This window comes from Pseudorca crassidens, chromosome 7 (assembly GCF_039906515.1).
Source record: "Pseudorca crassidens isolate mPseCra1 chromosome 7, mPseCra1.hap1, whole genome shotgun sequence".
NCBI lineage: Eukaryota > Metazoa > Chordata > Mammalia > Artiodactyla > Delphinidae > Pseudorca > Pseudorca crassidens.
The window spans coordinates 30,823,357-30,846,100 of record NC_090302.1 but is presented as its reverse complement, the minus strand read 5'-3'; the positions used below and the strand labels follow the sequence as shown (position 1 = coordinate 30,846,100).

Below are 22,744 nucleotides of genomic sequence, written 5' to 3'. Positions count from 1 at the left end.
TCATTCAGAATCATCTGGTTAGCTCACTATTTTGAGTAATTTCCACAAATTAGGTACATGAAAGTCTGCAGACTTATCACCCTAGTGGATACTCATAAGTACTCAAGGCCACTTTTTAAAAGTTACAGAAAAGAAAAAGGGTTTGAAATAAACACCATCTGCTTTGAAGAGAATATTCATTTAGGTATAGAATCTGTTCTATCTTTTACCAAAATAACACATATTCTAACTTTTTCATTTATAATACTTAAATTAAGAAAATGACAAGGCAGAAAAGCAAATTTCACATTAAAAAATTACAAACACACTTTAAGAAATCTACTTTAATTCCAAGAGATTAATCTAGATTGAACAGTATTATTTCCTACTATTTCTACTTATACAGTAAAGCGAATACTGAAACAACTTTCATAATACACGACACAGATTTGTTTCTTTTATAAATGTTACCTTATTTGTTATGTAATATATATTTTCATAAATTATTAATGACCTGGTTCCATTAAAAAAAAGTTTCAGCAAATGTGAAAAGAAAATATTTGTCGATTCATGATGATTAAAAAAAAGGGAGATGATACATCCTTCCACAGGAAAAAGTGGATTTACAGACCAGTTCTGACAGCATTTCACATGGTAAAGTATCAAAATGTCTGATAAGCAGCCCCCTTCTCAGGTGGAAAAAAAATTATTTCAACGTGTTCCTCCTTTAAACTGCTCAGTAACCCCAAGTGATTTTTAAATTGGGAGGCAGATTACTGGCAATAAGTTCGTCAAATTTAGATCTATCCTGAACAGGCACATTATAGAAATCAAGAACATCTCTGACCCTGCACATCTGGTGAAGCCTGGAGTTAGGCACTGCATGGCCCAAGTCATCAGCTAAACGTGCCAAGAAGCTGAACTTCAGATGAACATCTTCCAGGGAGATGTCCTGCCAATTGTTAGGAACAGATGAACCAAAAACTTCTTTGACATGAGATTCCAAACGACTGTGGAGATCTTCGGGTGGTATGTATGTTCGGCTTCGTAAGGGTGGACACACCAGAATAGGTTCTTTCTTCACCTCTTCTACTGTCTCAGCCACGACTGGCTGTTTCTCTTTTCTGGAATGATCAAAAACAAATACGTGAAACTTTAGTTCACTGCATTAAAGAAGCTGACCAACAGAAGACCTAATTTTGCCCATCAATCTAAATCAATATACTGCACACTTACTACTCTTCTGGGCAGTGTTGAGAGAAGAGTCAGATAGGCCCCTGCCCTTGGAAGTTTATAGTTGAACTAAACTGCCACAAAGAGAAAACAAAAACTAATTTCAGATTTTACATGCTATAAGAATTCCCAAGAATGGGTGAAGAAGGTAAATCCTCTGGGATTTCCGGTCCTCCCAGATCCAAACCCAATCTACCTCTCTAACCTCATCTCCCACTAATCTCCTATATACATTCTATGCCTTACCCAAACTAAACTACTTTCTGTTTCCCACTTTCCTGATATCACATGTTAGCTCAAGTTATATCCTATCTGAAATAACTATCTTTCATCTCCACTTATAGAAATCTTATTTATCCTTTAAGTCCTGGGACAACACTCTTCTCTCGCAAGCTTTACTCGAGTTCCCCAATCAAGTATAACTGTAAGCTTCTCTGATCTCTCATAGTACTTTTTTTAAATTGAAGTATGATTGATTTACAACGTCATGTTAGTTTCAAGTGTACAGTACAGTGATTGTTTTATATATATATTCTCTTTCAGATTCTTTTCCTTATAGGTTGTTACAAAATAGAATTCCCTGTGCTATACATTACATCCTTGTTAGTTACCTATTTTATATATAGTAGTGTGTATATGTTAATCCCAACCTCCTAATTTATCCCTCTCCCTCACTTTCCCCTTTGGTAACCATAAGTTTGTTTTCTATGTCTGTAGGTCTATTTCTGCTTTGTAAGTAAGTTCATCTGTATCCTTTTTTTTTTAAGATTCCACATATATCAGAGCACTATATATTGCTCTCAGAGCATACTGCATCATACCTGAGTTTTAATTTTATTTACATTCTACTTCTCTTACTAGATCAGGGTTTCTCAGCCCAAACATTATTGACATTTTGGACAATTCTTTGTTGTGGGAAGCTATCCTGTTCACTGCAGTTGCTCAGCAGCATCCCTGGCCTCTACCCACTAAATGCCAGTAGCATTCCTGTCCTCCAGTCATAATAACCAAAAGACATGGTCAAATGTCCCCTGGTGGGCAAAACTGTCCCCAGTTAAGAACCACTGTGCCAGATTATAAACTCCTGAAAACTGAGATCTGTTTATTGATTTCGGGGTCCTTTAAAACTGCTTGTGTAACTAGTACTGAGTAAATGGGCCAATGTGAAGGAATCTGTCTTGACACATTATTTCAGTGCTTATATGTTCATAAACTAACTCCTGTCTTCTATGGAGTTGGCATCTGATTGGGATTGATCATCCCTACAGAAATTGGAGGGTACCAGAAATGAACAATGTCTAGTCAAGAAAATCGTTTGTAACACTATTCCTCTGTGCCTACTCAAAGACTCTTCCAGCTATTTATCCCTCTTTCTGCATCAATTCTTTACCAATTTCTCCCTATCTACTAGAGTATCCCCATGACACACAAATATGCTGTAGGATCTCCCATCTTTAAAGGAAATTCTCCCCAGATTGCATGTTCCACTCCAGCTTCCTTTATAACAAAACTTCCCAGAAGAGTTGACTATGCTTATAGTCTCTACTTCCTCACCTCCCATTTTCTCCTCAAACTACTCCAGTCACATCTCATCATAATGAAACGTAATCTATTCCTTTCATCTCAGTAATCTCTTATACCGCATACCTCATCTTATTGCACTTCGCAAATATTGTGTTTTTTTAAAAGCTTAAGGTCTGTGGCAACCCTGCATCAATCAAGTCTACAGGCGCCATTTTTCCAACAGCATTTGCTCACTTCGTGTCTGTCACATTTTGGGAATTCATGCAATACTTCAAACTTTTTTGTTATTATTATATTTGTTATGGTGATGACCAATGATCTTTGACTTACTATTGTAACTGTTTTGGGGTGTCACAAACCATGCTGATACAGACAACAAACTTGATTGATAAATGCTGTGTGTGTCCTGACTGCTCCACCAACTGGTTGTTACCTGGTCTCTCTCCCTCTCCTTGACCTCCCTATTCTGAGTCACAACAATACTGAAATTCCGCCAATTAGTAACGCTTCATCAGCCTATAAGTGTCCAAGTGAAAGGAATAGTTGCACATCTTTTACTTTAAATCAAAAGCTAGAATGATTAAGCTGAGTGAGGAAGGCATGTTGAAAGCCAAGATAGGCTGAAAGCTAGGCCTCTTGGCCAAACAGTTAGCCAAATTGTGAATGCAATGAAAAAGTTCTTGAAGGAAATTAAAAGTGTTACTCTAGTGAACACACAAATGTTAAAAAAGCAAAACAGCCTTATTGCTGATGTGGAGAAAGTTTTAGAAGTCTGGATAGAAGATCAAACCAGCCACAACAGTCCCTTAAGTCAAAGCCTAATCCAGAGCAAGGCCCCAACTCTATTCAATTCTATGAAGGCTGAGAAAGGTGAGGAAGCTGCAGAAGAAAAGTCTGACACTAGCAGAGTCTGGTTCATGAGGCTTAAGGAAAGAAGCTGTCCCCATAACATAAAAGTGCAGGGTGAAGCAGCAAGTAGAAGTTGCAGCAAGTTATCCAGAAAATCTAGCTAAGATAATGAAGGTGGCTACACTAAACGACTGATTTTCCATGTAGACAAAACAGCCTTCTTTCAGAAAATGTCATCTAGGACTTTCATAGCTAGAGAGGAGAAGTCAATGCCTGGCTTCAAAGCTTCAAAGGACAGGCTGACTCTTGCTAGAGACTCATGTAGCTGGTGACCTGAAGTTAAAACCAATGCTCATTTACCATTCTGAAAATGCTAGGGCCCTTAAGAATTATGCTAAATCTACTCTGCTTGTGCTCTATAAAAGGAACAACAAAGCCTGGAAGACAGTACATCTGTTTACAACATGGTTTACTGTATATTTGAAGCCCACCGTTGAGACCTACTGCTCAGAAAAAAAGATTCCTTTCAAAATATTACTGCTCACTGACAATGCAACTGGTCACCCAAGAGCTCCCTGATGGAGACGTACGAGATTAATGCTGTTTTCATGTGTGCTAACACAACATCCATTCTGCAGTCCACGGAGCAAGGAGTAATTTTTACTTTCAAGACTTATTATTTCAGAAATACATTCTGTAAGGCTACAGCTGCCATAGATAATGATTCCTCTGATGGATCTGGTCAAAGTCATTTGAAGACCTTCTGGAAATAATTCATCATTCTAGAAGCCGTTAAGAATATTCGTTAAAAAAAAAAAAGAATATTCGTGATTCATGGGAAGAGGTAAAATATCAACATAAACAGGAGTTTGGAAGTTTCTAACCCTCACAGATGACTTTCAGGGGTTTAAGACATCAGTGAAGAAGTAATTGCAAATGTAGTAGAAATAGAAAGAGAACTAGAATTAGAAGTAGACCCTAAAGATGTAACTGAATTGCTGAAATCTCATGATAAAACCCCATCATCGAAGAGTTGCTTCTTATGGATAAGCAGAGAAAATAGTTTCTTGGGATGGAATCTACTCGGGCTAAAGATACTGTGACGATTGTTGAAAAGACAACAAAGGATTTAGAACGTTACAAAAACTTAGTTGATAAAGAAGGTGTAGAGTTTGAGAGAATTGATTCCAATATTGAAAGACGTTCTACTGTGGGTAAGATGCTATCAAACAGAATTGCATGCTACAGAAAAATCATCATTCAAGGAAGAGTCAATCAATGCCGCCAACTTTGCTGTCTTATACTAAGAAATTGCAAGACACCCCAACCTTCAGCAACCACCACCCTGAACTATCATCAGCCATCAACATCAAGGCAAGACCCTCCACCAGCAAGAAGATTATGACTCTCTGAAGGCTCAGATGATGGTTAGCATTTTTAGCAATAAAGTATTTTTTTTAACTAAGGCATGTATATTGTTTTCTTAGACATAATGCTATTGCACATTAAACACACTACAGTACAGTGTAAGCATAACTTTATGTGCACTGGGAAACCAAAAAATTTGTATAACATGCTTTGAGAGCCTCACTTTATTACCGTGGTCTGAAAACAAACCGCAGTACCTCCAAGATACACGCCTGTGCTCTAGTTTTCTTCATAATTTACCACTTTCTGAAATTATATTTGTGCATTTTTTCCTCCACCATTACATATGCTCTATGAAGACAAAGATTTAGTCTGTCTTATTAACAACTGTATCCCTCACACCTAGATGCCCAGCATATAGTAGACACTCTAGAAATACTTGTTGAATGAGCGAACGAAACAAACTTGAAGGAGATTTGAGAGATAATAATAAATATTAACCAAAATAGAGGGGAAGCTAATAAATGCATAAGCTGATGATAAAAACCCTTTTGCATTGAAGGAGTTTTTGTTTGAAATCTAAGAGGGCATATATCGGAACCCTAAGGTTCCTACAAATTTTGATGTCCTAACACTGAGTCAAATAGACTTACCTTTACAAAACTTCACATGGTATTGTGGGAAAAGCAGTAGATGGGGAGTTAAGAGGCCTGGGTTCCAGATCCAGCTCTGTCATAAACTTACTTTCTGACTTTTAGCAAAATACTCCCTTTCTGTGCGGCCTCAGTTTTCTCTTGCCCAGAGTACTTACGCTTTGAGAAGGGATTTTATTTCCGCTGCTGTATCCTACTTAGAGAAATACTGGGCCAGGACACCTGTCTAAAAACCATTTGCTGAGTAAATCAATGAACGAACAAAATGAGGAGATTGCACTTCATCTCTGAATCTTGCTTGTGAAGAAATATACCCCGCAAATGAATTTAGTTCATCGAGTACTTTTCACATTCATGTTCCTGGGCTGCTCGTCCCAAATGAGTCACTTGTTTCCCGACACCACACTACACTCTGCAACACACGGCAGTACGGTTTACTCAATAAATTAACGAGTGAAGTGGAAGGGTAAGGGGGTGGTATTTCGGTTCTAAGATGAGTAAACTGACGCCAAAAGGAGTGACGGGACCCCACCGCTCGCGGAAACCGGCGCTGAAGCTTCTGAGCTCAGAACCCTAACTCACTTTCCTGCCCCTTCCCTGGTGGCGCAGGACCAGGGTCCCGTCTTAGTTCATCCTTCTCAGTTTCTCTCCTTACTTTCCGTTAGCATGACCCACGGTCTAACCTTCCACTTTACCTGAATCGAGACCAAAAACCTCTGCGTGGCGCCCCTGAGACTATCCACGTGAAGCTTCTTCTGGCAACGCCGCACACCCAGAGACCCGCCATGTTCCATGAGAGCTTCAGGACAAAGCTCCGCCCCCAGCCGGCTGTGACGCCGCAAGATCAGCCAATCAAATGTAAGCTTAGTGGCAAGTGTTCCCTTTTTTCCTCGGTTAAGACTCACGAGCGGCTCCCTCACCCTTTGCACTCAGGGAAGTGTAGTTCGGTAGCCATTGCCGGGGGAGGCTGGACCCAGGAGCTCTCTCGTAGCATGACGGGAGTTGTAGTTGAGGGGCGCCCCGGGAACATTCCGGGTGACGCCTTCTGGTCCGGGGGCGGGCGAGCATAGCGTTCTTTGGCTGAAAGCAGCAGGAACTGGCAACCGGGAGGAGGCTCCAGCGAGGCCTGAAAGCGGCGCAGCCAGGCAGGGGAAGGGTTTCGGGGTGGGGGCGGCCAAGTAGCGCATCTGACATGCTGCTGGGGTCGTGACCGCTCGGGGTCCGAGGCAGGACCTGGCCAGATCCAGCCTGGAGGCCTCGCCTTCTTCGGGCCTAATCTTCAGCGGCCGGGTAGGCCTTGCCAGAGGCTCCTTTTCGTGCGGCCACCCCGGATTCCTGCCCTGATTTTCTGTCCGAGAGATGGCCTCGCCTAGCCCCCCGCCAGAGCCAAAGGTAAGTCGCCCCTCCGGGTATCCCCGTTCTCTCGCCGTTCCCGAGCTAGGCCGCGCCACCGCCCCCCCATCTCTCGGGTCGCGGTCTTGAGGGCCAGCGCGCTGCAGTGAAGCACCCCCTGATACACTGGGGCGCCGTTCGCGATCAAACTGACCACTGGCTCCGTTTTTCAAAAGTGACTTGATAAATCAGCTGAAGAAAATTGGTAATGCTCCAAACTATCGTTTTCATTTACGAGTGTTTCCAGGTGAGGTATCTTTTTTGATCCTCCCCTGTGTCTCCTACACCTGCCGAGATGCCTGGACCCAAAGTAGACGCTTGGAGAAATCTGAATTGAAACGGGTCTCAAGGCAGTGCTTGTAGAGAATCGAGTGGGGCAATAAGGTGCAGGAAAGTTGGGAAGGCCTTGGGGCAGCTTACTAAAATTCAAATACTAGGGCATAATGAGTAAATCGGAAAGCCTTATCCTTAGGTTCCTCAATACAGAGGACAAAGATCCAGCTCAGTTATCCTCTAATTTGATGTGCTTGTCTGAATTCTGTCGGTTCCCAGAATTGGGCCCCATTTGGAACTCTTAGTATCATGTTCCTCCTAGCCTACTGGGCCCTGACAAGTGATTGTTTCTGCTACTTTCAGTGGTAGAATTGTCCTTGAGACAAGAACTGACTACAGAAATCATACTGTTTCAGGGGTTGCTGACATTTGAGGATGTGGCTGTGTTTTTTACCCAGGAGGAGTGGGATTATCTGGATCCAGCTCAGAGAAGCCTGTATAAAGATGTCATGATGGAGAATTATGGAAACCTGGTCTCACTGGGTAAGAATCTGCTGTTTCTCTGATGAAAATATCTAAGAAACTATAAGAAATCAGAACACTTGAACTAGCACCGTACCAAACTGATTTGTTCCAAAGTTCTGAATCAAACCTTTCAGCCATGAATTGTTTCCATGACTCTCATCCCTACCGTTCTTGCAATGACCAAAATACAAGCTTTTCTGGCTTCCTATCTTCGTAATCTCATTCCCATATTGCTCTGTACTTTCCCTCCTGGCTCATCCTCCCACTGCTTTCCTCCCACCCCTTTTCACTCTGCCTTCTGGAGCCCCTGTTCCTCCTCACATAATGTTCCCTACCCCTCCTGGCCTTAAATGAAACCTGGCACTTTCCCAAGGACACCACTTCTCTGGCAGGGGCTGCTTATTCTCCTACATCCTCTTCCTTCCTCTCATCCTTTGTCTCAAGGCTGAAAGGGAAAAATAATTGTTCTCCTAACTTTTCAGTGCTGTTCCCAAAGCATTCGTCTTCCACCTTCAAACACAGTTTCTCTTTTGAGGTCTCAGCTGTCTTGCCCTACCTTCTCAATTCCTTTTCACTATCATCTGTCAGCTTTTTTTGGTTCCTCACATAGATTTTGTCACATTTCAGAATCTTCTCTTTGCTAACCCATACCATCGATCATGCTGTCATTACTTTAGCCTCACTGTATCTTGACCATATTGTCTTCAGGGACCCTGCTTTCCATTTTTATTCAGCACCTCACATCAATGATCCTACCCTCAATTTTGTCATTACAGGCAAATCTTAAACCCCAATATCTTATACTTTGACCAATATCTTGTTTTTATTCAGGCAGTAGATGTTTATCGACTATAACTAAACAGGGGTTACCAAAATAGACATGATCTCTGCCCACGTGGAGCTTACTGTAAATTCTTACCTGTCTACTTTTCCTACCAAACCTATTCTTTTTTTTTCTTTAATAATTTATTTATTTATTTTTGTTTGCATTGGGTCTTCGTTGCTGTGGGTGGGCTTTCTCTAGTTGCGGTGAGCAGGGACTCCTCTGTTGCAGTGCGTGGGCTTCTCATTGCGGTGGCTTCTCTTGTTGCGGAGCACGGGCTCTAGGTGTGTGGGCTTCAGTCGTTGTTGCACACGGGTTCAGTAGTTGTGGCTCGTGGGCTCTAGATCACAGGCTTAGCAGTTGTGGCACATGGGCTTAGTTGCTCCGTGGCATGTGGGATCTTCCTGGATCAGGGATCGAACCCGTGTCCCCTGCATTGGCAGGCGGAGTCTTAACCACTGCGCCACCAGGGAAGTCCAAACCTATTTATTCTTAGTCTTTCCTGTTCCTTGACTTCTTTTTTCCCCCAGGCTCTCGACTGCCTCCTGACTTCACCTCCTTATCTAATCCATGGACCTATATATAAAATGATCACCAGCATGCTCTCTTGCCACCTTGTCATTATGTTCTACCCATTCTGCAAACTTCAAATCCTGTACTGATTATAAAATCTGCCTTTTCTTTTCTCGTACCTGAGTTGCTAAACACAGCAAGAGAAATTTTTTATCCAAACGGATTGGTGCCCTGTATATATACATGGCTTTTCTTTCTTCTAGTCTCCACTGGGTTTTTACATTTCAGCAAATTTTTTATCATTGATTTGCTCATGCCCCTGTTCCTTTTAATGACTATTCCAAAAACTTGAGTTTTCCTTGGGTCCATCACTCAGTGGTGGACCTCACCTTCTGTTTCACAGAGAAGATAGTGGCCACTACACATGAACTCTAAAGTTTTCTGCCCCTCATTGCACACTTAAGGTTGCCTGTCTTCTCACATTCTCCAAGAATTTATCAGTGTTTTTTTTTTCTTATAGTTTCAGTCTCTATTCTTTCTCCCCTGGTACCTTTATTCTGATGACAGATATGTTCGTGGCTCTAGAACTCTCCTTTGAGCCACAGTCTCTCTTGCTGCTCCCTGTAACCTACTACTTGTTTGCTTCACAGCCAGATTTTTGTAAGAGTAGTTAAGGTGTGTTCTTTACTTCTTTACCTCCCATTATCTCTAATCCCCTTTTAGTGCCTCTACACCTTGCTCAGTTGTTTAACATTGGTGTGTAATAATCCAATTATCAAATGCAGTAGACTCTTTTTGGACTGTATTTAATTCTCTATAGATATTTGAAACTTTTTATTGCTTCCTTCTATCGCCTTGCATTCTCAGACTTCCTCTCAGACTATATACCTTCTTTGGCAGAACTTATTTACACTCAGGTCATCAGCTACTGCTATGTGATGGTATGTCCCAAATCTTAATCTCTACTTAAGAGAGGCAGTATGGAGCCTAACTGTCCAAGTAAAAAATCCTGATTCCACCACTTACTAGCCTTGTGACTTAACCTTTCTGTGCCTGTTTCTTTTTTTTTAATATAAAATGTAAATAATAATAGCACTTACCTCTTAGGATTATTATGAGCATTAACTCAGTTAATATATGTAAAGCATTTAGGACACTGACCAGCATGTAGTAAGTACAATATAAATGTCAACTGTTATCTTCATCATCATTGTCATTATCTTCTCTGTTGAACTCCAACTTCTTAGTCATCTCCTTTTGAAGACCACATAAATAACTCAGATAATCCACTAAGATCTCAAGGGCCTCCTCTTCAGAATTAAGTACTCCTTTCTCTGTGGTATCTTGTATACGCTTCCATTGTTGAATTTATTTCAGTGTACTATAATCATTATGTTTTTTCTCTAAACAGACTGATCTTCAAGAGGACAGTAACTGTATTTTTTTTTCATTTGATTCCTCCAGCACTTAGCACAGAGCCAGGCATGTATTATATGCTTCTTAAATATTTGGGTGACTGAGTGAATATAATTTAAGACTCAATATCTTTTGACAAAATTATTGCATTAGCCTGTAAACTAGCCCTGTGCTTCCAGTCTCCCTTTATTCTAATATGTTCTCTTTACTGCCACCAAAGTGATTTTGTGTTATTAACTGCTTATGACTTTTGGTGATTTCTGACAGCTTAAAGGATAAAAATCTTAATTTTTCGTCCTACATACTAGCACCTCGTTATACAGCCCCTGCCTAGCTTTCTAGCCTCATCTGTTATTTCCAGGATACCACTTCAGTCTCCAGCCATGTCAGGCTAGGTATTTTTTTCCATTTAGCTATGGTATCTCTGACTCACTGACAGCTTTTTCCACCCATATGGTGCCCTGGTTGATAATACCAGGCAAATGCCCAGCCTTGCCTGTGCCTAGTACTGTAAAATGGCAGTGAGCCCATCTGTGATCTCCTACTTTTAGGCTGTCTTCTTTATTGTAGCTGAAATACAGCTTTTCATCGGTTATTATTTCTCCCCTCACAGCCTGTTCGTCCTCCTCTGTAAACTCTATATCCATCCCCTTGATGAGTGCTCCCTTGATGAGAGATTACAATTATTAAAAACTATTCCATTATAGTGTTTTCCTCCACTTCATCCTGTTGCTCTACTTAACACAACTCATCTAGCTTTGTAATTTTGCCTCTTCAGTCATACCTATCCTTTCTATTTTTCTTTAAAAACTTTAGGAACTATGTTGATGATACAGCTGACAGCTTGATCTCTTAGTTCTTGATCTTTCAATTCTTTCAGCTGAAATAGACTTCTTTGGTTTTAATGACTTATCTCCAGACAACTTGAGCCAGATTGGACCTTGACAGAATTGGGAATTGCTGTACCTGTAAGACCTTAAATTCACTGTTTTCCTCCTTTAATTATAGGCTCTTTCCAATTATTTGTTCAACTACTCATTCATTCGATAAATAACTATAAAGCACTGTGCTAGGCCTAGGAATGCAAGTCCTTCCCCATTCTCTCATTCTTTTACCTAGAAAACTGAGAGGCAACTGTGTACTCTAGAAAAATTAGCTATGACCAGAGGATGGGAACATACAAGCACGGCAGATACCTCAGAAGGTGGTTATAGCTACCAAGCCCAGGTCTAATGGCTAGTCATTTCTAAGCTGCCATGTGTGGAAGCCTAGACTCACTTATTTTACCTGTCTTTCTGTTTGACCTATTTGTTTTCATGCTTGTGCCTCTCTGTTATATTTACTTCAGCAATACATTATATTTCATGTCTGGTAAGATTAAGTCACTCATATTCTCTTTCAGGGTATACAGTTGACCTTTGAACAACATGGATTTGAAATGCTTGAGTTCTCTTATACATTATTTTTTTTCACTAAATACGTAGTACAGTACTACACAGTCTGTGGTTGGTTGAATCCGCGGGTACAGAACCATGGATATGGAGGGCCAACTGTAAAGTTATATATGGATTTTCAACAGTGTGGAGGGTCAGTGCCCCTAACCCTCGTGTTGTTCAAGGGTCAACTGTACTTAACTAGTTTTCTGCATTCTTCTGGTTGAAATTTAGATTACTTGGGGTTTTTTAACTGGCTCGTGGGATTTTTGTTGGAATACAGTTAGGTTTGTTGGTTGGTTTGGGAAGAAATAAGATCCTTATAATGTTGACTCTCTTTAGCAATTTGGTTGACTCTATTTAATTGTCTATGTCCTTTAGAAAAATTGTATGGATTATTTTTATGAATCTTGCACTTCTTGTAGATACATTCCTAGGTTTTATGGGTTTTATTATCATGAAAAGCATATTTTATTTTTCTATAATATTTACTAACTGGTTATTCTTGGTAGTAAGAACCAGTATTTGTTTTATATGTCAGTCCTATTATCACTATTATATTTCATTTAATTCTTTTAGGAATTTTGGGTAGGCATTCATATCATCTGTGAATAATGTAATTTTGTATTATTCCTTTGAGTAAAACCCTGGAACAATATCCACTGGGTAAGCATTATGAAGAAACTTTACCTTCTCAAAAAGAACTTACAATCCAATGGAAAAGACAAAGTTAAAAGTACAGTGTAATAATACTATAATGCAGTCATGGACAAGGGCTGGTGATCAAAAACAGAGCGCTTAAATCATCTATTGGACTAAGTGAAGGCCTTTTAGTTGCTTTGCACTGAATCTTAAAGAGAAACCAAGAGTTTCCCAAGTAAACAATGTTAGTGGACATTTCATAAATGAGATATGCCAAGAAATGGCATAAAAGACTAAAGCACAAGCAATTTGCCCACTTGAAGTGTGAGAGCATGGGTAGGAGGGTGAATTAAAGCTTAAGAGACCTCATGAAGTGCTGAGCATCATTATGTAAAGGAATTTGATTTGATTTTAGAGATAATGGAGTGCTAGTGAATCTATAGGTGGTGACATGATTAGAATTCCATTTTATGAAGATCTCTCTGGATTCAGTGAAATAGATACAGCCTAAAGACAAGAGCCAAGGATTATTAGATGGCTTTTGCAATAATCCAAGGAAAACAGAGAGAGAAGGCAAATGCTAAAGAGCAGAATCATTGATTTTGGTGATTGATTAATGGTAAGAAAAAGGGAGAAATCTAGGATGATTTCCTGCTTTGGGACTTTAGTGTGATGGATGGTGATGCCTCTCAAGGGAAGATGATTAGAGGTGGAGACAGACATGACAGCAAATGATGATGGTCATGTTAATTGTGAGCTCTTTTTGAGACATTTAAGTGGCAGTATTCAGAGGATGTGTATATAGAGCAAGATAAGGATGTAAACATGGGTAACAATAACCTTAAACAGTTGACAAAGGAAGAAAAATACATGAGGGAAATGTATTAGAAAAGGACAAAGAAAAGAAGTAGGGAGGGACCTAGAATATAATAGCACAGGAACAAAAACAGTGTCAAGAAACAGGAATAGTCCACAGTATCAGATGCTGCTGAGTAAAATAAGGACTAAAAAATGCCCATTGTATTTGTTATTTGAAAGTCATTGGTGATTTAATGAGAAGTTTCTCTAGATTCTGGAAACAGAAATCAGATTTTATAGTAGGTTGTAGAATAGATTGAATGGGAAGAGGTTGATCATTGAAAACATAGGAAACGGAGAGGTACAGTGTTAAGATTTTTTTCAAAGCTTGGATTTCACCTAGAAAAGGATTTCAGGTTTCAGGATAAAGTTGTATATATTTGTATGTTGGTAGGAAGGTGTCAATGGAGAATACAGATTGAAGAAAGAGGAAGAAATGGTAATAACTGAACAAGTGCCCAGAGGCAAGTGGGATCAAGAGAGAGTAGATGAATTAGCCTTGGATAAGAATGGGATATATCTTCATGTACCACTGAAGGTAATTTTATAGGTAGGAGGTAGAATGGTGAGGGAGTTCTCTCATACTTTTTCATTGAGTGAAAGAAAACACAGTGTACTGAAAGTGAATTTGAGAGAGAGCACTGTAAGTAGACTTAGGCAGAAATAAAGTTTCTTAGGGAAATAAGAAGTTTTTTTGGAATAAAATAATGACTGAAGTAAGTAAAAAGAAACTTCAAAGATGACTCCACAGTTAGAAGACTAGAAAATTGAAAGAAAAGAGGAAGTCTAAAAAGGGAAATTGTTTAGGGCCAAATATAAATTTGGTGGTGATACAATCTTCTCATGGAGTCATCCAACAGGCAGCAAGAGACAGAAAATCAGGAAAGAAGTCAGAGGCAGACTTAAGTGTCCTCTACGCTGCTTTGTTATATCATAGACCATTATGTTATCTTTCTTCCAACGCATGCAAGATTATCATTTCTCAGATATCATGCAGACTCTCAGTTGGAAATAGATGGTTCCAACTTGTGCCTTATATCTTTAAAGCCATGAGAATTATGTATACTTGAAGATTGTAGTATTTGTGGTAGGTGAAGTCATAAGCTACCACAGACTGTTCTTTTTCTTAGTTTCTTCCATTAGCTCTAACCATGTTTCTTTTGTGTTTTTTTCCTGTTTTTCTATATCATAGAGTCCATGTCACTTCAACCCAGTTTTTTAAAAGCCATTTGTCTCTTGATGTAGGAGCTATTTTACTTAATATTTTCTTTACCATATTATATTCTTTCCCCATTTGTACTTGTCACCCATTCCATTTGGTAGGGGGCTTCTTGCCTTATCTCTAAATCCTAACTCATTATACAATGCCTGGAATGCTTTTGATCACAATAAATAAATTCTTATTAATGAGTGAATTGTTGTTTCCCCTGGTTTTTGTCTTTTATCCTTCTCAGCATCATTTTATGTTTCTTTTCTGTCAGTTATTTGGTTTATTCACATTCCCATAACGCTACCTCATCCTAAATTTTCCTGAACCGACTGTTTTCTTCCCATGTTATCCTTTCTTCCTTGATAGGCTAGTTTATCCTGCCACTACTTGTTTTACTTCTTTGTTTGCCCATCTTACCTTGCATAATTCGCTGTTGATTTATCAGCCCTTCCTCCTTTCTCCTGCTGATGCATTTTGTGCCTCGTAAACACTCTTTTCATACGCTTTCTCCAAGAAAAACATTTCATCAGATAACTAATACTAAATATTTATATAGCTTGTACTGTTTGCCAGGTAGTTCTAAATGCTTTACATATATGAACTAATGTAACCATCACAAGGATGCTGTGATGTAGTAAACTACATTTTATGCACATAGTAGATCATTTATCTTAATTATCTTATTTTTCTGACAGTTTCTCCTTGCTGGCAAGAGCTAGGCTGATGTTTCTATTTTCCATTTATCATTCCAGATGTTTTGAACAGAGATAAGGATGAGGAGCCAACTGTGAAACAAGAAATTGAGGAAATTGAGGAAGAAGTGGAACCACAGGGTGTAATAGTTACAAGAATCAAAAGTGAAATTGACCAGGATCCTATGGGTAGAGAAACCTTTGAACTTGTTGGTAGGTTAGATAAACAGAGAGGAATCTTCTTATGGGAAATACCAAGGGAATCTTTGACCCAGGAACAAAGAATGTTCAGAGGAAACACTAGCATTATCCGTAAAAGACCAAATTCAGAAGAGAAATGTCATAAATGTGAAGAATGTGGAAAGGGTTTTGTCCGCAAGGCTCATTTCATTCAACATCAAAGGGTCCATACGGGAGAAAAACCTTTTCAATGTAATGAATGTGGGAAAAGTTTCAGTCGCAGTTCATTTGTTATTGAACATCAGAGAATCCACACTGGGGAAAGGCCCTATGAGTGTAATTACTGTGGAAAAACCTTTAGTGTGAGCTCAACCCTTATTAGACATCAGAGAATCCACACTGGAGAGAGACCCTATCAGTGTAACCAATGTAAACAGAGCTTCAGCCAGAGAAGAAGCCTTGTTAAACATCAAAGGATTCACACAGGTGAGAAACCCCATAAATGTAGTGACTGTGGAAAAGCCTTCAGTTGGAAATCACACCTGATTGAACATCAGAGAACTCACACTGGTGAGAAACCCTATCACTGTACCAAATGTAAGAAAAGCTTTAGTCGAAATTCATTACTTGTTGAACATCAGAGAATTCACACTGGGGAAAGACCCCATAAATGTGGTGAATGTGGGAAAGCCTTTAGATTAAGTACATACCTTATACAACACCAAAAAATCCACACTGGTGAGAAGCCTTTTCTTTGTATTGAATGTGGAAAAAGCTTCAGTCGGAGCTCATTCCTTATTGAACATCAGAGGATCCATACAGGTGAAAGACCTTATCAGTGCAAAGAGTGTGGGAAAAGCTTCAGTCAACTTTGCAACCTTACTCGTCATCAGAGAATTCACACAGGGGACAAACCCCATAAATGTGAGGAATGTGGAAAAGCCTTTAGTAGAAGCTCAGGTCTTATTCAGCATCAGAGAATCCACACCAGAGAGAAGACTTATTCATACAATGAAACCAAGGAAAGTTTTGATCCAAATTGCAATCTTATTATACAGCAGGAAGTCTACCCTAAGGAAAAATCTTATAAATGTGATGAATGTGGGAAAACTTTTAGTGTCAGTGCTCATCTAGTACAACATCAAAGAATCCACACTGGTGAAAAGCCCTACCTATGTACTGTATGTGGGAAAAGCTTCAGTCGGAGCTCATTTCTTATTGAACACCAGAGAATCCACACTGGTGAGAGACCCTATTTGTGCAGACAGTGTGGCAAAAGTTTTAGTCAACTCTGTAATCTTATTCGACATCAGGGTGTTCACACAGGTAATAAACCCCATAAATGTGATGAATGTGGGAAGGCCTTTAGCCGGAACTCAGGCCTTATTCAGCATCAGAGAATACATACAGGAGAAAAACCTTATAAGTGTGAGAAGTGCGACAAAAGTTTCAGTCAACAGCGCAGCCTTGTCAACCATCAGAAGATCCATGCAGAGGTGAAAATTCAAGAAACCCACGAATGTGATGCTTGTGGGGAAGCCTTCAATTGCCATATATCTCTTATTCAGCATCAAAAATTGCACACTACATGGATGCAGTAAACATAGAGAAATACTTAAGCTTGGTTTGACTTGAGACCAGCTACCCAAGTGCAGTTTCAGTATGGCTCAACGTGAGTCAAGATTTAGTGATAAAGCAGGTTCTCTTTGGCCTCAGGCAAATGGTTTCTAAAGGTTCTATGAATAATAGACAGCTGCCCACAGGCAGTTGAAGATTTCCATTACTCTTTGTTTTGACGATCATAGAGAAGGACTCAATAATTTAAGCATCTTTCTTTTACAAATCTTTCAGCAGAGAGGTTAAACCCAGGTTCAGAGCACTTAGTTATAATTAATAAAGGGAGAAGAACAAAGTTACATTGGCATAAGGGAGTTGGAAGCAGCTGATGTTAGAAAACTAGCCTAATTGCTCAGAGTCCTCTGGCACCATAATATATGGTGGTTCTTTCAGTTCCATGACATGTTTGGCTATGCATGCCAAGTCCAATAATTAAGCATATGCTTAAGTTTTCAAGGAAACAAACCCCCCATTTTTTAAAAAACTGGCATCCAAAGCTTTTGTCATTGTCTAATCCAGTTGTTTGGCATGTGGGTTAAAGGCAGTTCCAATGCCATGTGGTTCCCAGATCTGTGAAATGAGTGGACCATTAATTTTACATATAAAGTAAATGTACAGATTATGTAATTAACAAACCTAGCAAAGGTGTTACCAAGGAGCCTTTGGGAGTGCCTTTTCTTTTTTCCCAAGATGGGCCCAAAAAGGTGGAGGAAGACACTGTTCTTTTTGTGCCCTCCAATCTGTGAAAGATATTTGTAGTCCTAGACAAATTAAATCTTATTCCTCCATTACCAGTAGCATGTGAAAGTGTAAATATTTTGATTACCAAGAGTTGGAAATAAAAAGACCTGGAGTCTATGCTAGGAAGCTGAGATATTTTGGTATTGCTTTGATTTTTATGGTAACTAGACTTTGCATGCAATTTTAAAATCTTTATTTCTGGTTCTAGGGCTTCCTTAGTTAATGGTTATTATAAACCTATTCATCTCTTCTAATCATTAAACTGTTTTGTTTTTTGCTTTGTGTAAGAGTTATTTGTTACTCTAGTGTAAAATCTATCCTGTCAAATATATTACAGCATTTAAAAGTTAGAATCAAGGATTTAAAGGAAACTGCTCTCACTTGTTCTACCTCTGACTTGTTACCTTTTCTGGGATAGTTCAATTAAGGTTAAATCCAGGTTCTTTAGTTCCTGAGTATATAATTCCAAATCACCAGGACTCAGTAATTCTAATTTCCTAATAGTTTAAGCAAAAGACCTCACTTTCAACTATAACCTAGACATTCTAAACATCACCTCCAAACTTTCATCTTCCCATCTCTGAGTATGTGCGTATGTGTGTGTGCATGCACACGTAAATGTGAATGTTACGGTATGTGTAGAAATACACCTCTCTGTACACTTCTTATTCAAATTAAGCACTCATAGTTACCATACAGTTAACTTTTCAAAACAGAGTTTGTAACTCAGTGAATAGTACAAAAGGTAGCTGATAATGCACTTAATTTTTCAATAAAATTATCCTCCTGCCTTAAATCTCCCTGTTTTACTTGTTCTGCACCAGTGGTTCTCCAGCCCAGAGTCACAACTAATAATGAGGTTCTTAGAAATGCAGAGATGGAATCCTGTGTTCTGAAAAACACAAAGTGTATGTTTTCACTGCATGCACACAAAAACATTGCTTTTTGCTGAAATTGCATTGTATCATATGATTGTCTTGCTGAGCAGAAGTTCTGGCTGTTGACCTCACTGTAATTTGGGGCCATGGTCATTTGAGATATTCCTAAAAGTACGTAATTTTTAACATCCTTGAATGTGAATCTGGAGTGACAGCTCCAAACTCCTGTAACAGCGAAACAGTTCTTGCTTATGTATACAATTCATTGGCTGTAAAAATCATAGCCAAAAAAGATGATTTTTTTTTTTTAAAGCAAGTACACTGCAGTATACACTGCTGTTTTACAACAAAAAGATAGAAATGTGCAGAGGACTTTAGAGAGGGATATGAAGTGCCAGAAGATGAGGGAAGGAGAAAGTTAAATCTTTCAAGAGGAAATAATGCCTAAGATGAGGCTAAAAGACAAGTACCAGGAAAGATGAATACTGTCTGAAGACGAAGTTGTGAGAGGATCTGGTAGCTACAGAGTGAACTGATTGCTTGGTGATGGGAATGTGGCAGGAGGTAAGGTGCCCATAAACAAGAGTTATAGTGCTAAAGAGATAGGACTTGATTTCTCCTGAAATCCTGTGGTAATGTTTTCCTTGTAGGTAAGTATGGTGTGTATAAGAAAAGGATGCATTTTAAGAATATAGCTCTGGATTTTCACAACTAAACCTCTATATAACTGGCACCCAGCTTAAATATTACTGGTATCCCAGATTCTTCCCTTGTGTACCTTTCCAAATACTACACAACACACATCTTGTGGTGCCTCCACTTTAACTCAGGAAACAATGTGGAAGTGAATAGGAGGGAAAAAATTGGCTCTTGACCTTTTTAAGATCTGGGGATCTTATCCTCAGGAAGTTCCACAAAGTAAGCATTCAAGGGCCTGTGGTTTCCGTGTTAACTTCAAGAGTCTCAGAGTAGTACTACTGAGAGATTGTGGTGTCTTTAAGGCAGTGGGAATGAAAGGAGATGAACTTGAGAAATACAGAGTAAAACCTGATTGCTAATTGGATGAGGAAGGTGAGAAAGAGTAAAGATGCAAGGTGGGTTTGGGTGGTTGGTATTCTTACTAAAAGAGTCGGGGAGGACAGTGCACCTGGTATGGAGTAAGGAATTAATTACTAAAGTTTTTGAGCGTGTAATGTTTGGCTTATCTGTGAGACAGACATGTCTGAAAATAATTGGAGATGTGGACATGGTGCACAGGGAAGATCTAGGTTAGAAATTGATTTAGGAATTCACGTGTTTAGACACAGAACTGAATTAAGTAAGATTTAAGGAAAAAATAAAGCAAGAAAAGAAATCCAGAGATGGAATCCTGAGGCCCACTCTTGTTTAGTGGATGAGCAAGATTCAAAGGAGACAGAGAGGAACAGCCAGAAGTATCAAAAACCCAGTACATAGTGATAACTAGGAAAGTGACCGAGAAGAGTGCTGCAGAGACATCAAAGAAAGGTTGAAGAGTGTCCTTTAGATTGGATTATTAGAAAGTCATTAATGAGTACTATAAGAACAGCTTCTGAAATTGGGAAGGGCCAGTTTTCAGAGGCTTAAATAGTGTCTGAAGAGTGTAGATCATCAATTCTCAAATACTACCAATTCATGGTGAAAAGTTTACTATTCTACATTCAAATGGTAAAAACAAGGACAATAGAGTAGCTTTGTAAAAAAGCTAAATTGAGGGCTTCCCTGGTGGCGCAGTGGTTGAGAGTCTGCCTGCCAATGCAGGGGACATGGGTTCATGCCCCGGTCTGGGAAGATCCCACATGCCGCGGGGCGGCTAGGCCCCTGAGCCATGGCGGCTGAGCCTGCGCGTCTGGAACCTAGGCCCGCATACCGCAAAAAAAAAAAAAAAAAAAAAGCTAAGTTGATTCAAGAACTTAATCTTTTTCTGAAATAATGCCCCCCTTTTAAAATAAAAAAGTCCTTTCATGAAATAATAGTAATTTTGGCCTGTTGAATGTATGTCTTTAGTTAAAAAAAAATGGCAATCCTTTTTTGATTATTCGTCTTACTTAATTTTACTGGTCTGTAAAAGGGAATAAAAAGTAGATTGTGAATATGAGGAGGGATATAGATCAAGATTAAAGAAAAAAAGTATTTTTCCATTCTGAATAGATAGCCAGTTGAGGGAGAAGTTGAAGATAAAGGAGAGCAAATGGAAATTGAGTTATTAGATAAGCAAAAATGAATTTTAGCACTAATGGAAGGATTTACTATGGAGGCTTTCTTCCTCCCATTTGGGAGAAAAGGAAAGAGGACAGATTTAGTGTCTGGGGGAAGGGGAAGAAATAGAATACACCTGAGATGACCCAATTCCAAAAAATAGTCAAATTCATGTTTTGAGAGTCAGAGAAGGAGAGGGGTGGCCACCATGAGGGGTAGAGTTGGGAGCCTTGTCAATAGTAAAATTTGGAGTAGCAATTAGGGACAATGGAAGAGAGAACCAAACAAAAACTTGAGGAGGGCTTGTGGGGTTTTGTTTAGGGCCCCACTAAAGTAAAAGACTGAACTTTAAATGGCATTACTCAAATTCCTTATGTGAATTAACACATGGAACAATTTTGAAAGAAAATTAAGGTTAAAGTAGATGAAGCAAAAAAATATTAATTAGTATATCTTTTGGGATTCTCCAGAGAAGCAGAACCAATAAACCAATAGGATGGATGGATGGATAGATAGACAGATAGATAATAAGAATTGGCTCATGTGATTATGGAGTACAAGAAGTCCCATGGTATGCTGTTCATAAGCTGGAAAACTGAAAGCCAATGATGTAATTCACTCTGAGGCCAAAGGAGCTTAAGAACCAGGAGCGTTGATGTCCAAGGACAGAAGATGCATACCCCACTTGGGCAGAGAACAAATCTGACCTCATTCATTTTTGATTCAGGCCCTCAACAAATTGGATAATGCAAATCAGCATGGTTGAGGGCAATCTTCTTTACTCAGTCTAAGGACTTAAATACAAATCTCTTTCAGAAACACCCTCAACAGACACACCCAAAGACAATGTTTCACCGACATCCCTTAGTCTAGTAGAGTTGAAACATAAAATTAGCCATCACAGTAGGTAACAGTTAAAAATGAGGTGGAGAGGGTGTGGAGAAAAGGGGAACCCTCTTGCACTGCTGGTGGGAATGTAAATTGAAAGAGCCACTGTGGAGAACAGTATGGAGGTTCCTTAAAAAGCTAAAAATAGAACTACCATATGACCCAGCAATCCCACTACTGGGCATATACCCTGAGAAAACCATAATTCAAAAGGACACATGTACCCCAATGTTCATTGCAGCACTATTTATAATAGCCAGGACATGGAAACAACCTAAATGTCCAACAACAGATGAATGGCTAAAGAAGATGTACATATATACAACGTAACATTACTCAACCATAAAAAGGAATGAAACTGGGTCATTTGTAGAGATATGGATGGGCCTAGAGTCTGTCATACAGAGTGAAGTAAGCCAGAAAGAGAAAAACAAACATCATATATTAACACATTTATGTGGAATCTAGAAAAATTGTACAGATGAACCTATTTGCAGGGCAGGAATAGAGATGTAGACATAGAGAACGGACATGTGGACACGGGGGGAAAGGAAGGGTGGGATGAAATGGGAGATTAGGACTGACCTATCTGCACTACCATGCGTAAAATAAATAGCTAGTGGAAACACGCTATAAAGCACAGGAAGCTCAGCGTGGTGCTCTGTGACGACCTAGATGGGTGGGATGTGGAGTGGGGGGTGGGAGGGAGGTCCAAGAGGGAGGGGATATAGGTATACATATAGCTGATTCACTTCATTGTATGGCAGAAACTAACACAGCACTGTAAAGCAATTATACTCCAATAAAAGAAAAATAAATAAAATGAGCAGGTGAGGGAAT

General features: G+C 39.4%; 2 protein-coding genes across 4 annotated transcripts; one reads left to right on the top strand and one right to left on the bottom strand.

The window, feature by feature from the left end:
- Positions 1-308: 308 nt before the first annotated feature.
- Positions 309-6,456, bottom strand: MRPL50 (mitochondrial ribosomal protein L50). Its single transcript, XM_067743804.1, has 2 exons — positions 6,302-6,456; positions 309-1,103 (listed from the first exon to the last, which is right to left on the bottom strand). The coding sequence occupies exons 1-2, from the start codon at positions 6,391-6,393 to the stop codon at positions 716-718; spliced, it is 480 nt and encodes a 159-aa protein (XP_067599905.1). The 5' UTR covers positions 6,394-6,456; the 3' UTR covers positions 309-715.
- A 57-nt stretch (positions 6,457-6,513) lies between these two features.
- On the top strand, positions 6,514-18,197 carry ZNF189 (zinc finger protein 189). Of its 3 annotated transcripts, none has more exons than XM_067743798.1 (3): positions 6,514-6,998; positions 7,733-7,814; positions 15,444-18,197. In XM_067743798.1, the coding sequence occupies exons 1-3, from the start codon at positions 6,966-6,968 to the stop codon at positions 17,162-17,164; spliced, it is 1,836 nt and encodes a 611-aa protein (XP_067599899.1). In that variant the 5' UTR covers positions 6,514-6,965; the 3' UTR covers positions 17,165-18,197. The 3 variants fall into 3 exon arrangements, with proteins under 3 accessions (XP_067599899.1, XP_067599897.1, XP_067599898.1); XM_067743796.1 differs by having other exon boundaries at positions 7,688-7,814; XM_067743797.1 differs by having other exon boundaries at positions 6,515-6,998; positions 7,730-7,814.
- Positions 18,198-22,744: the final 4,547 nt, after the last annotated feature.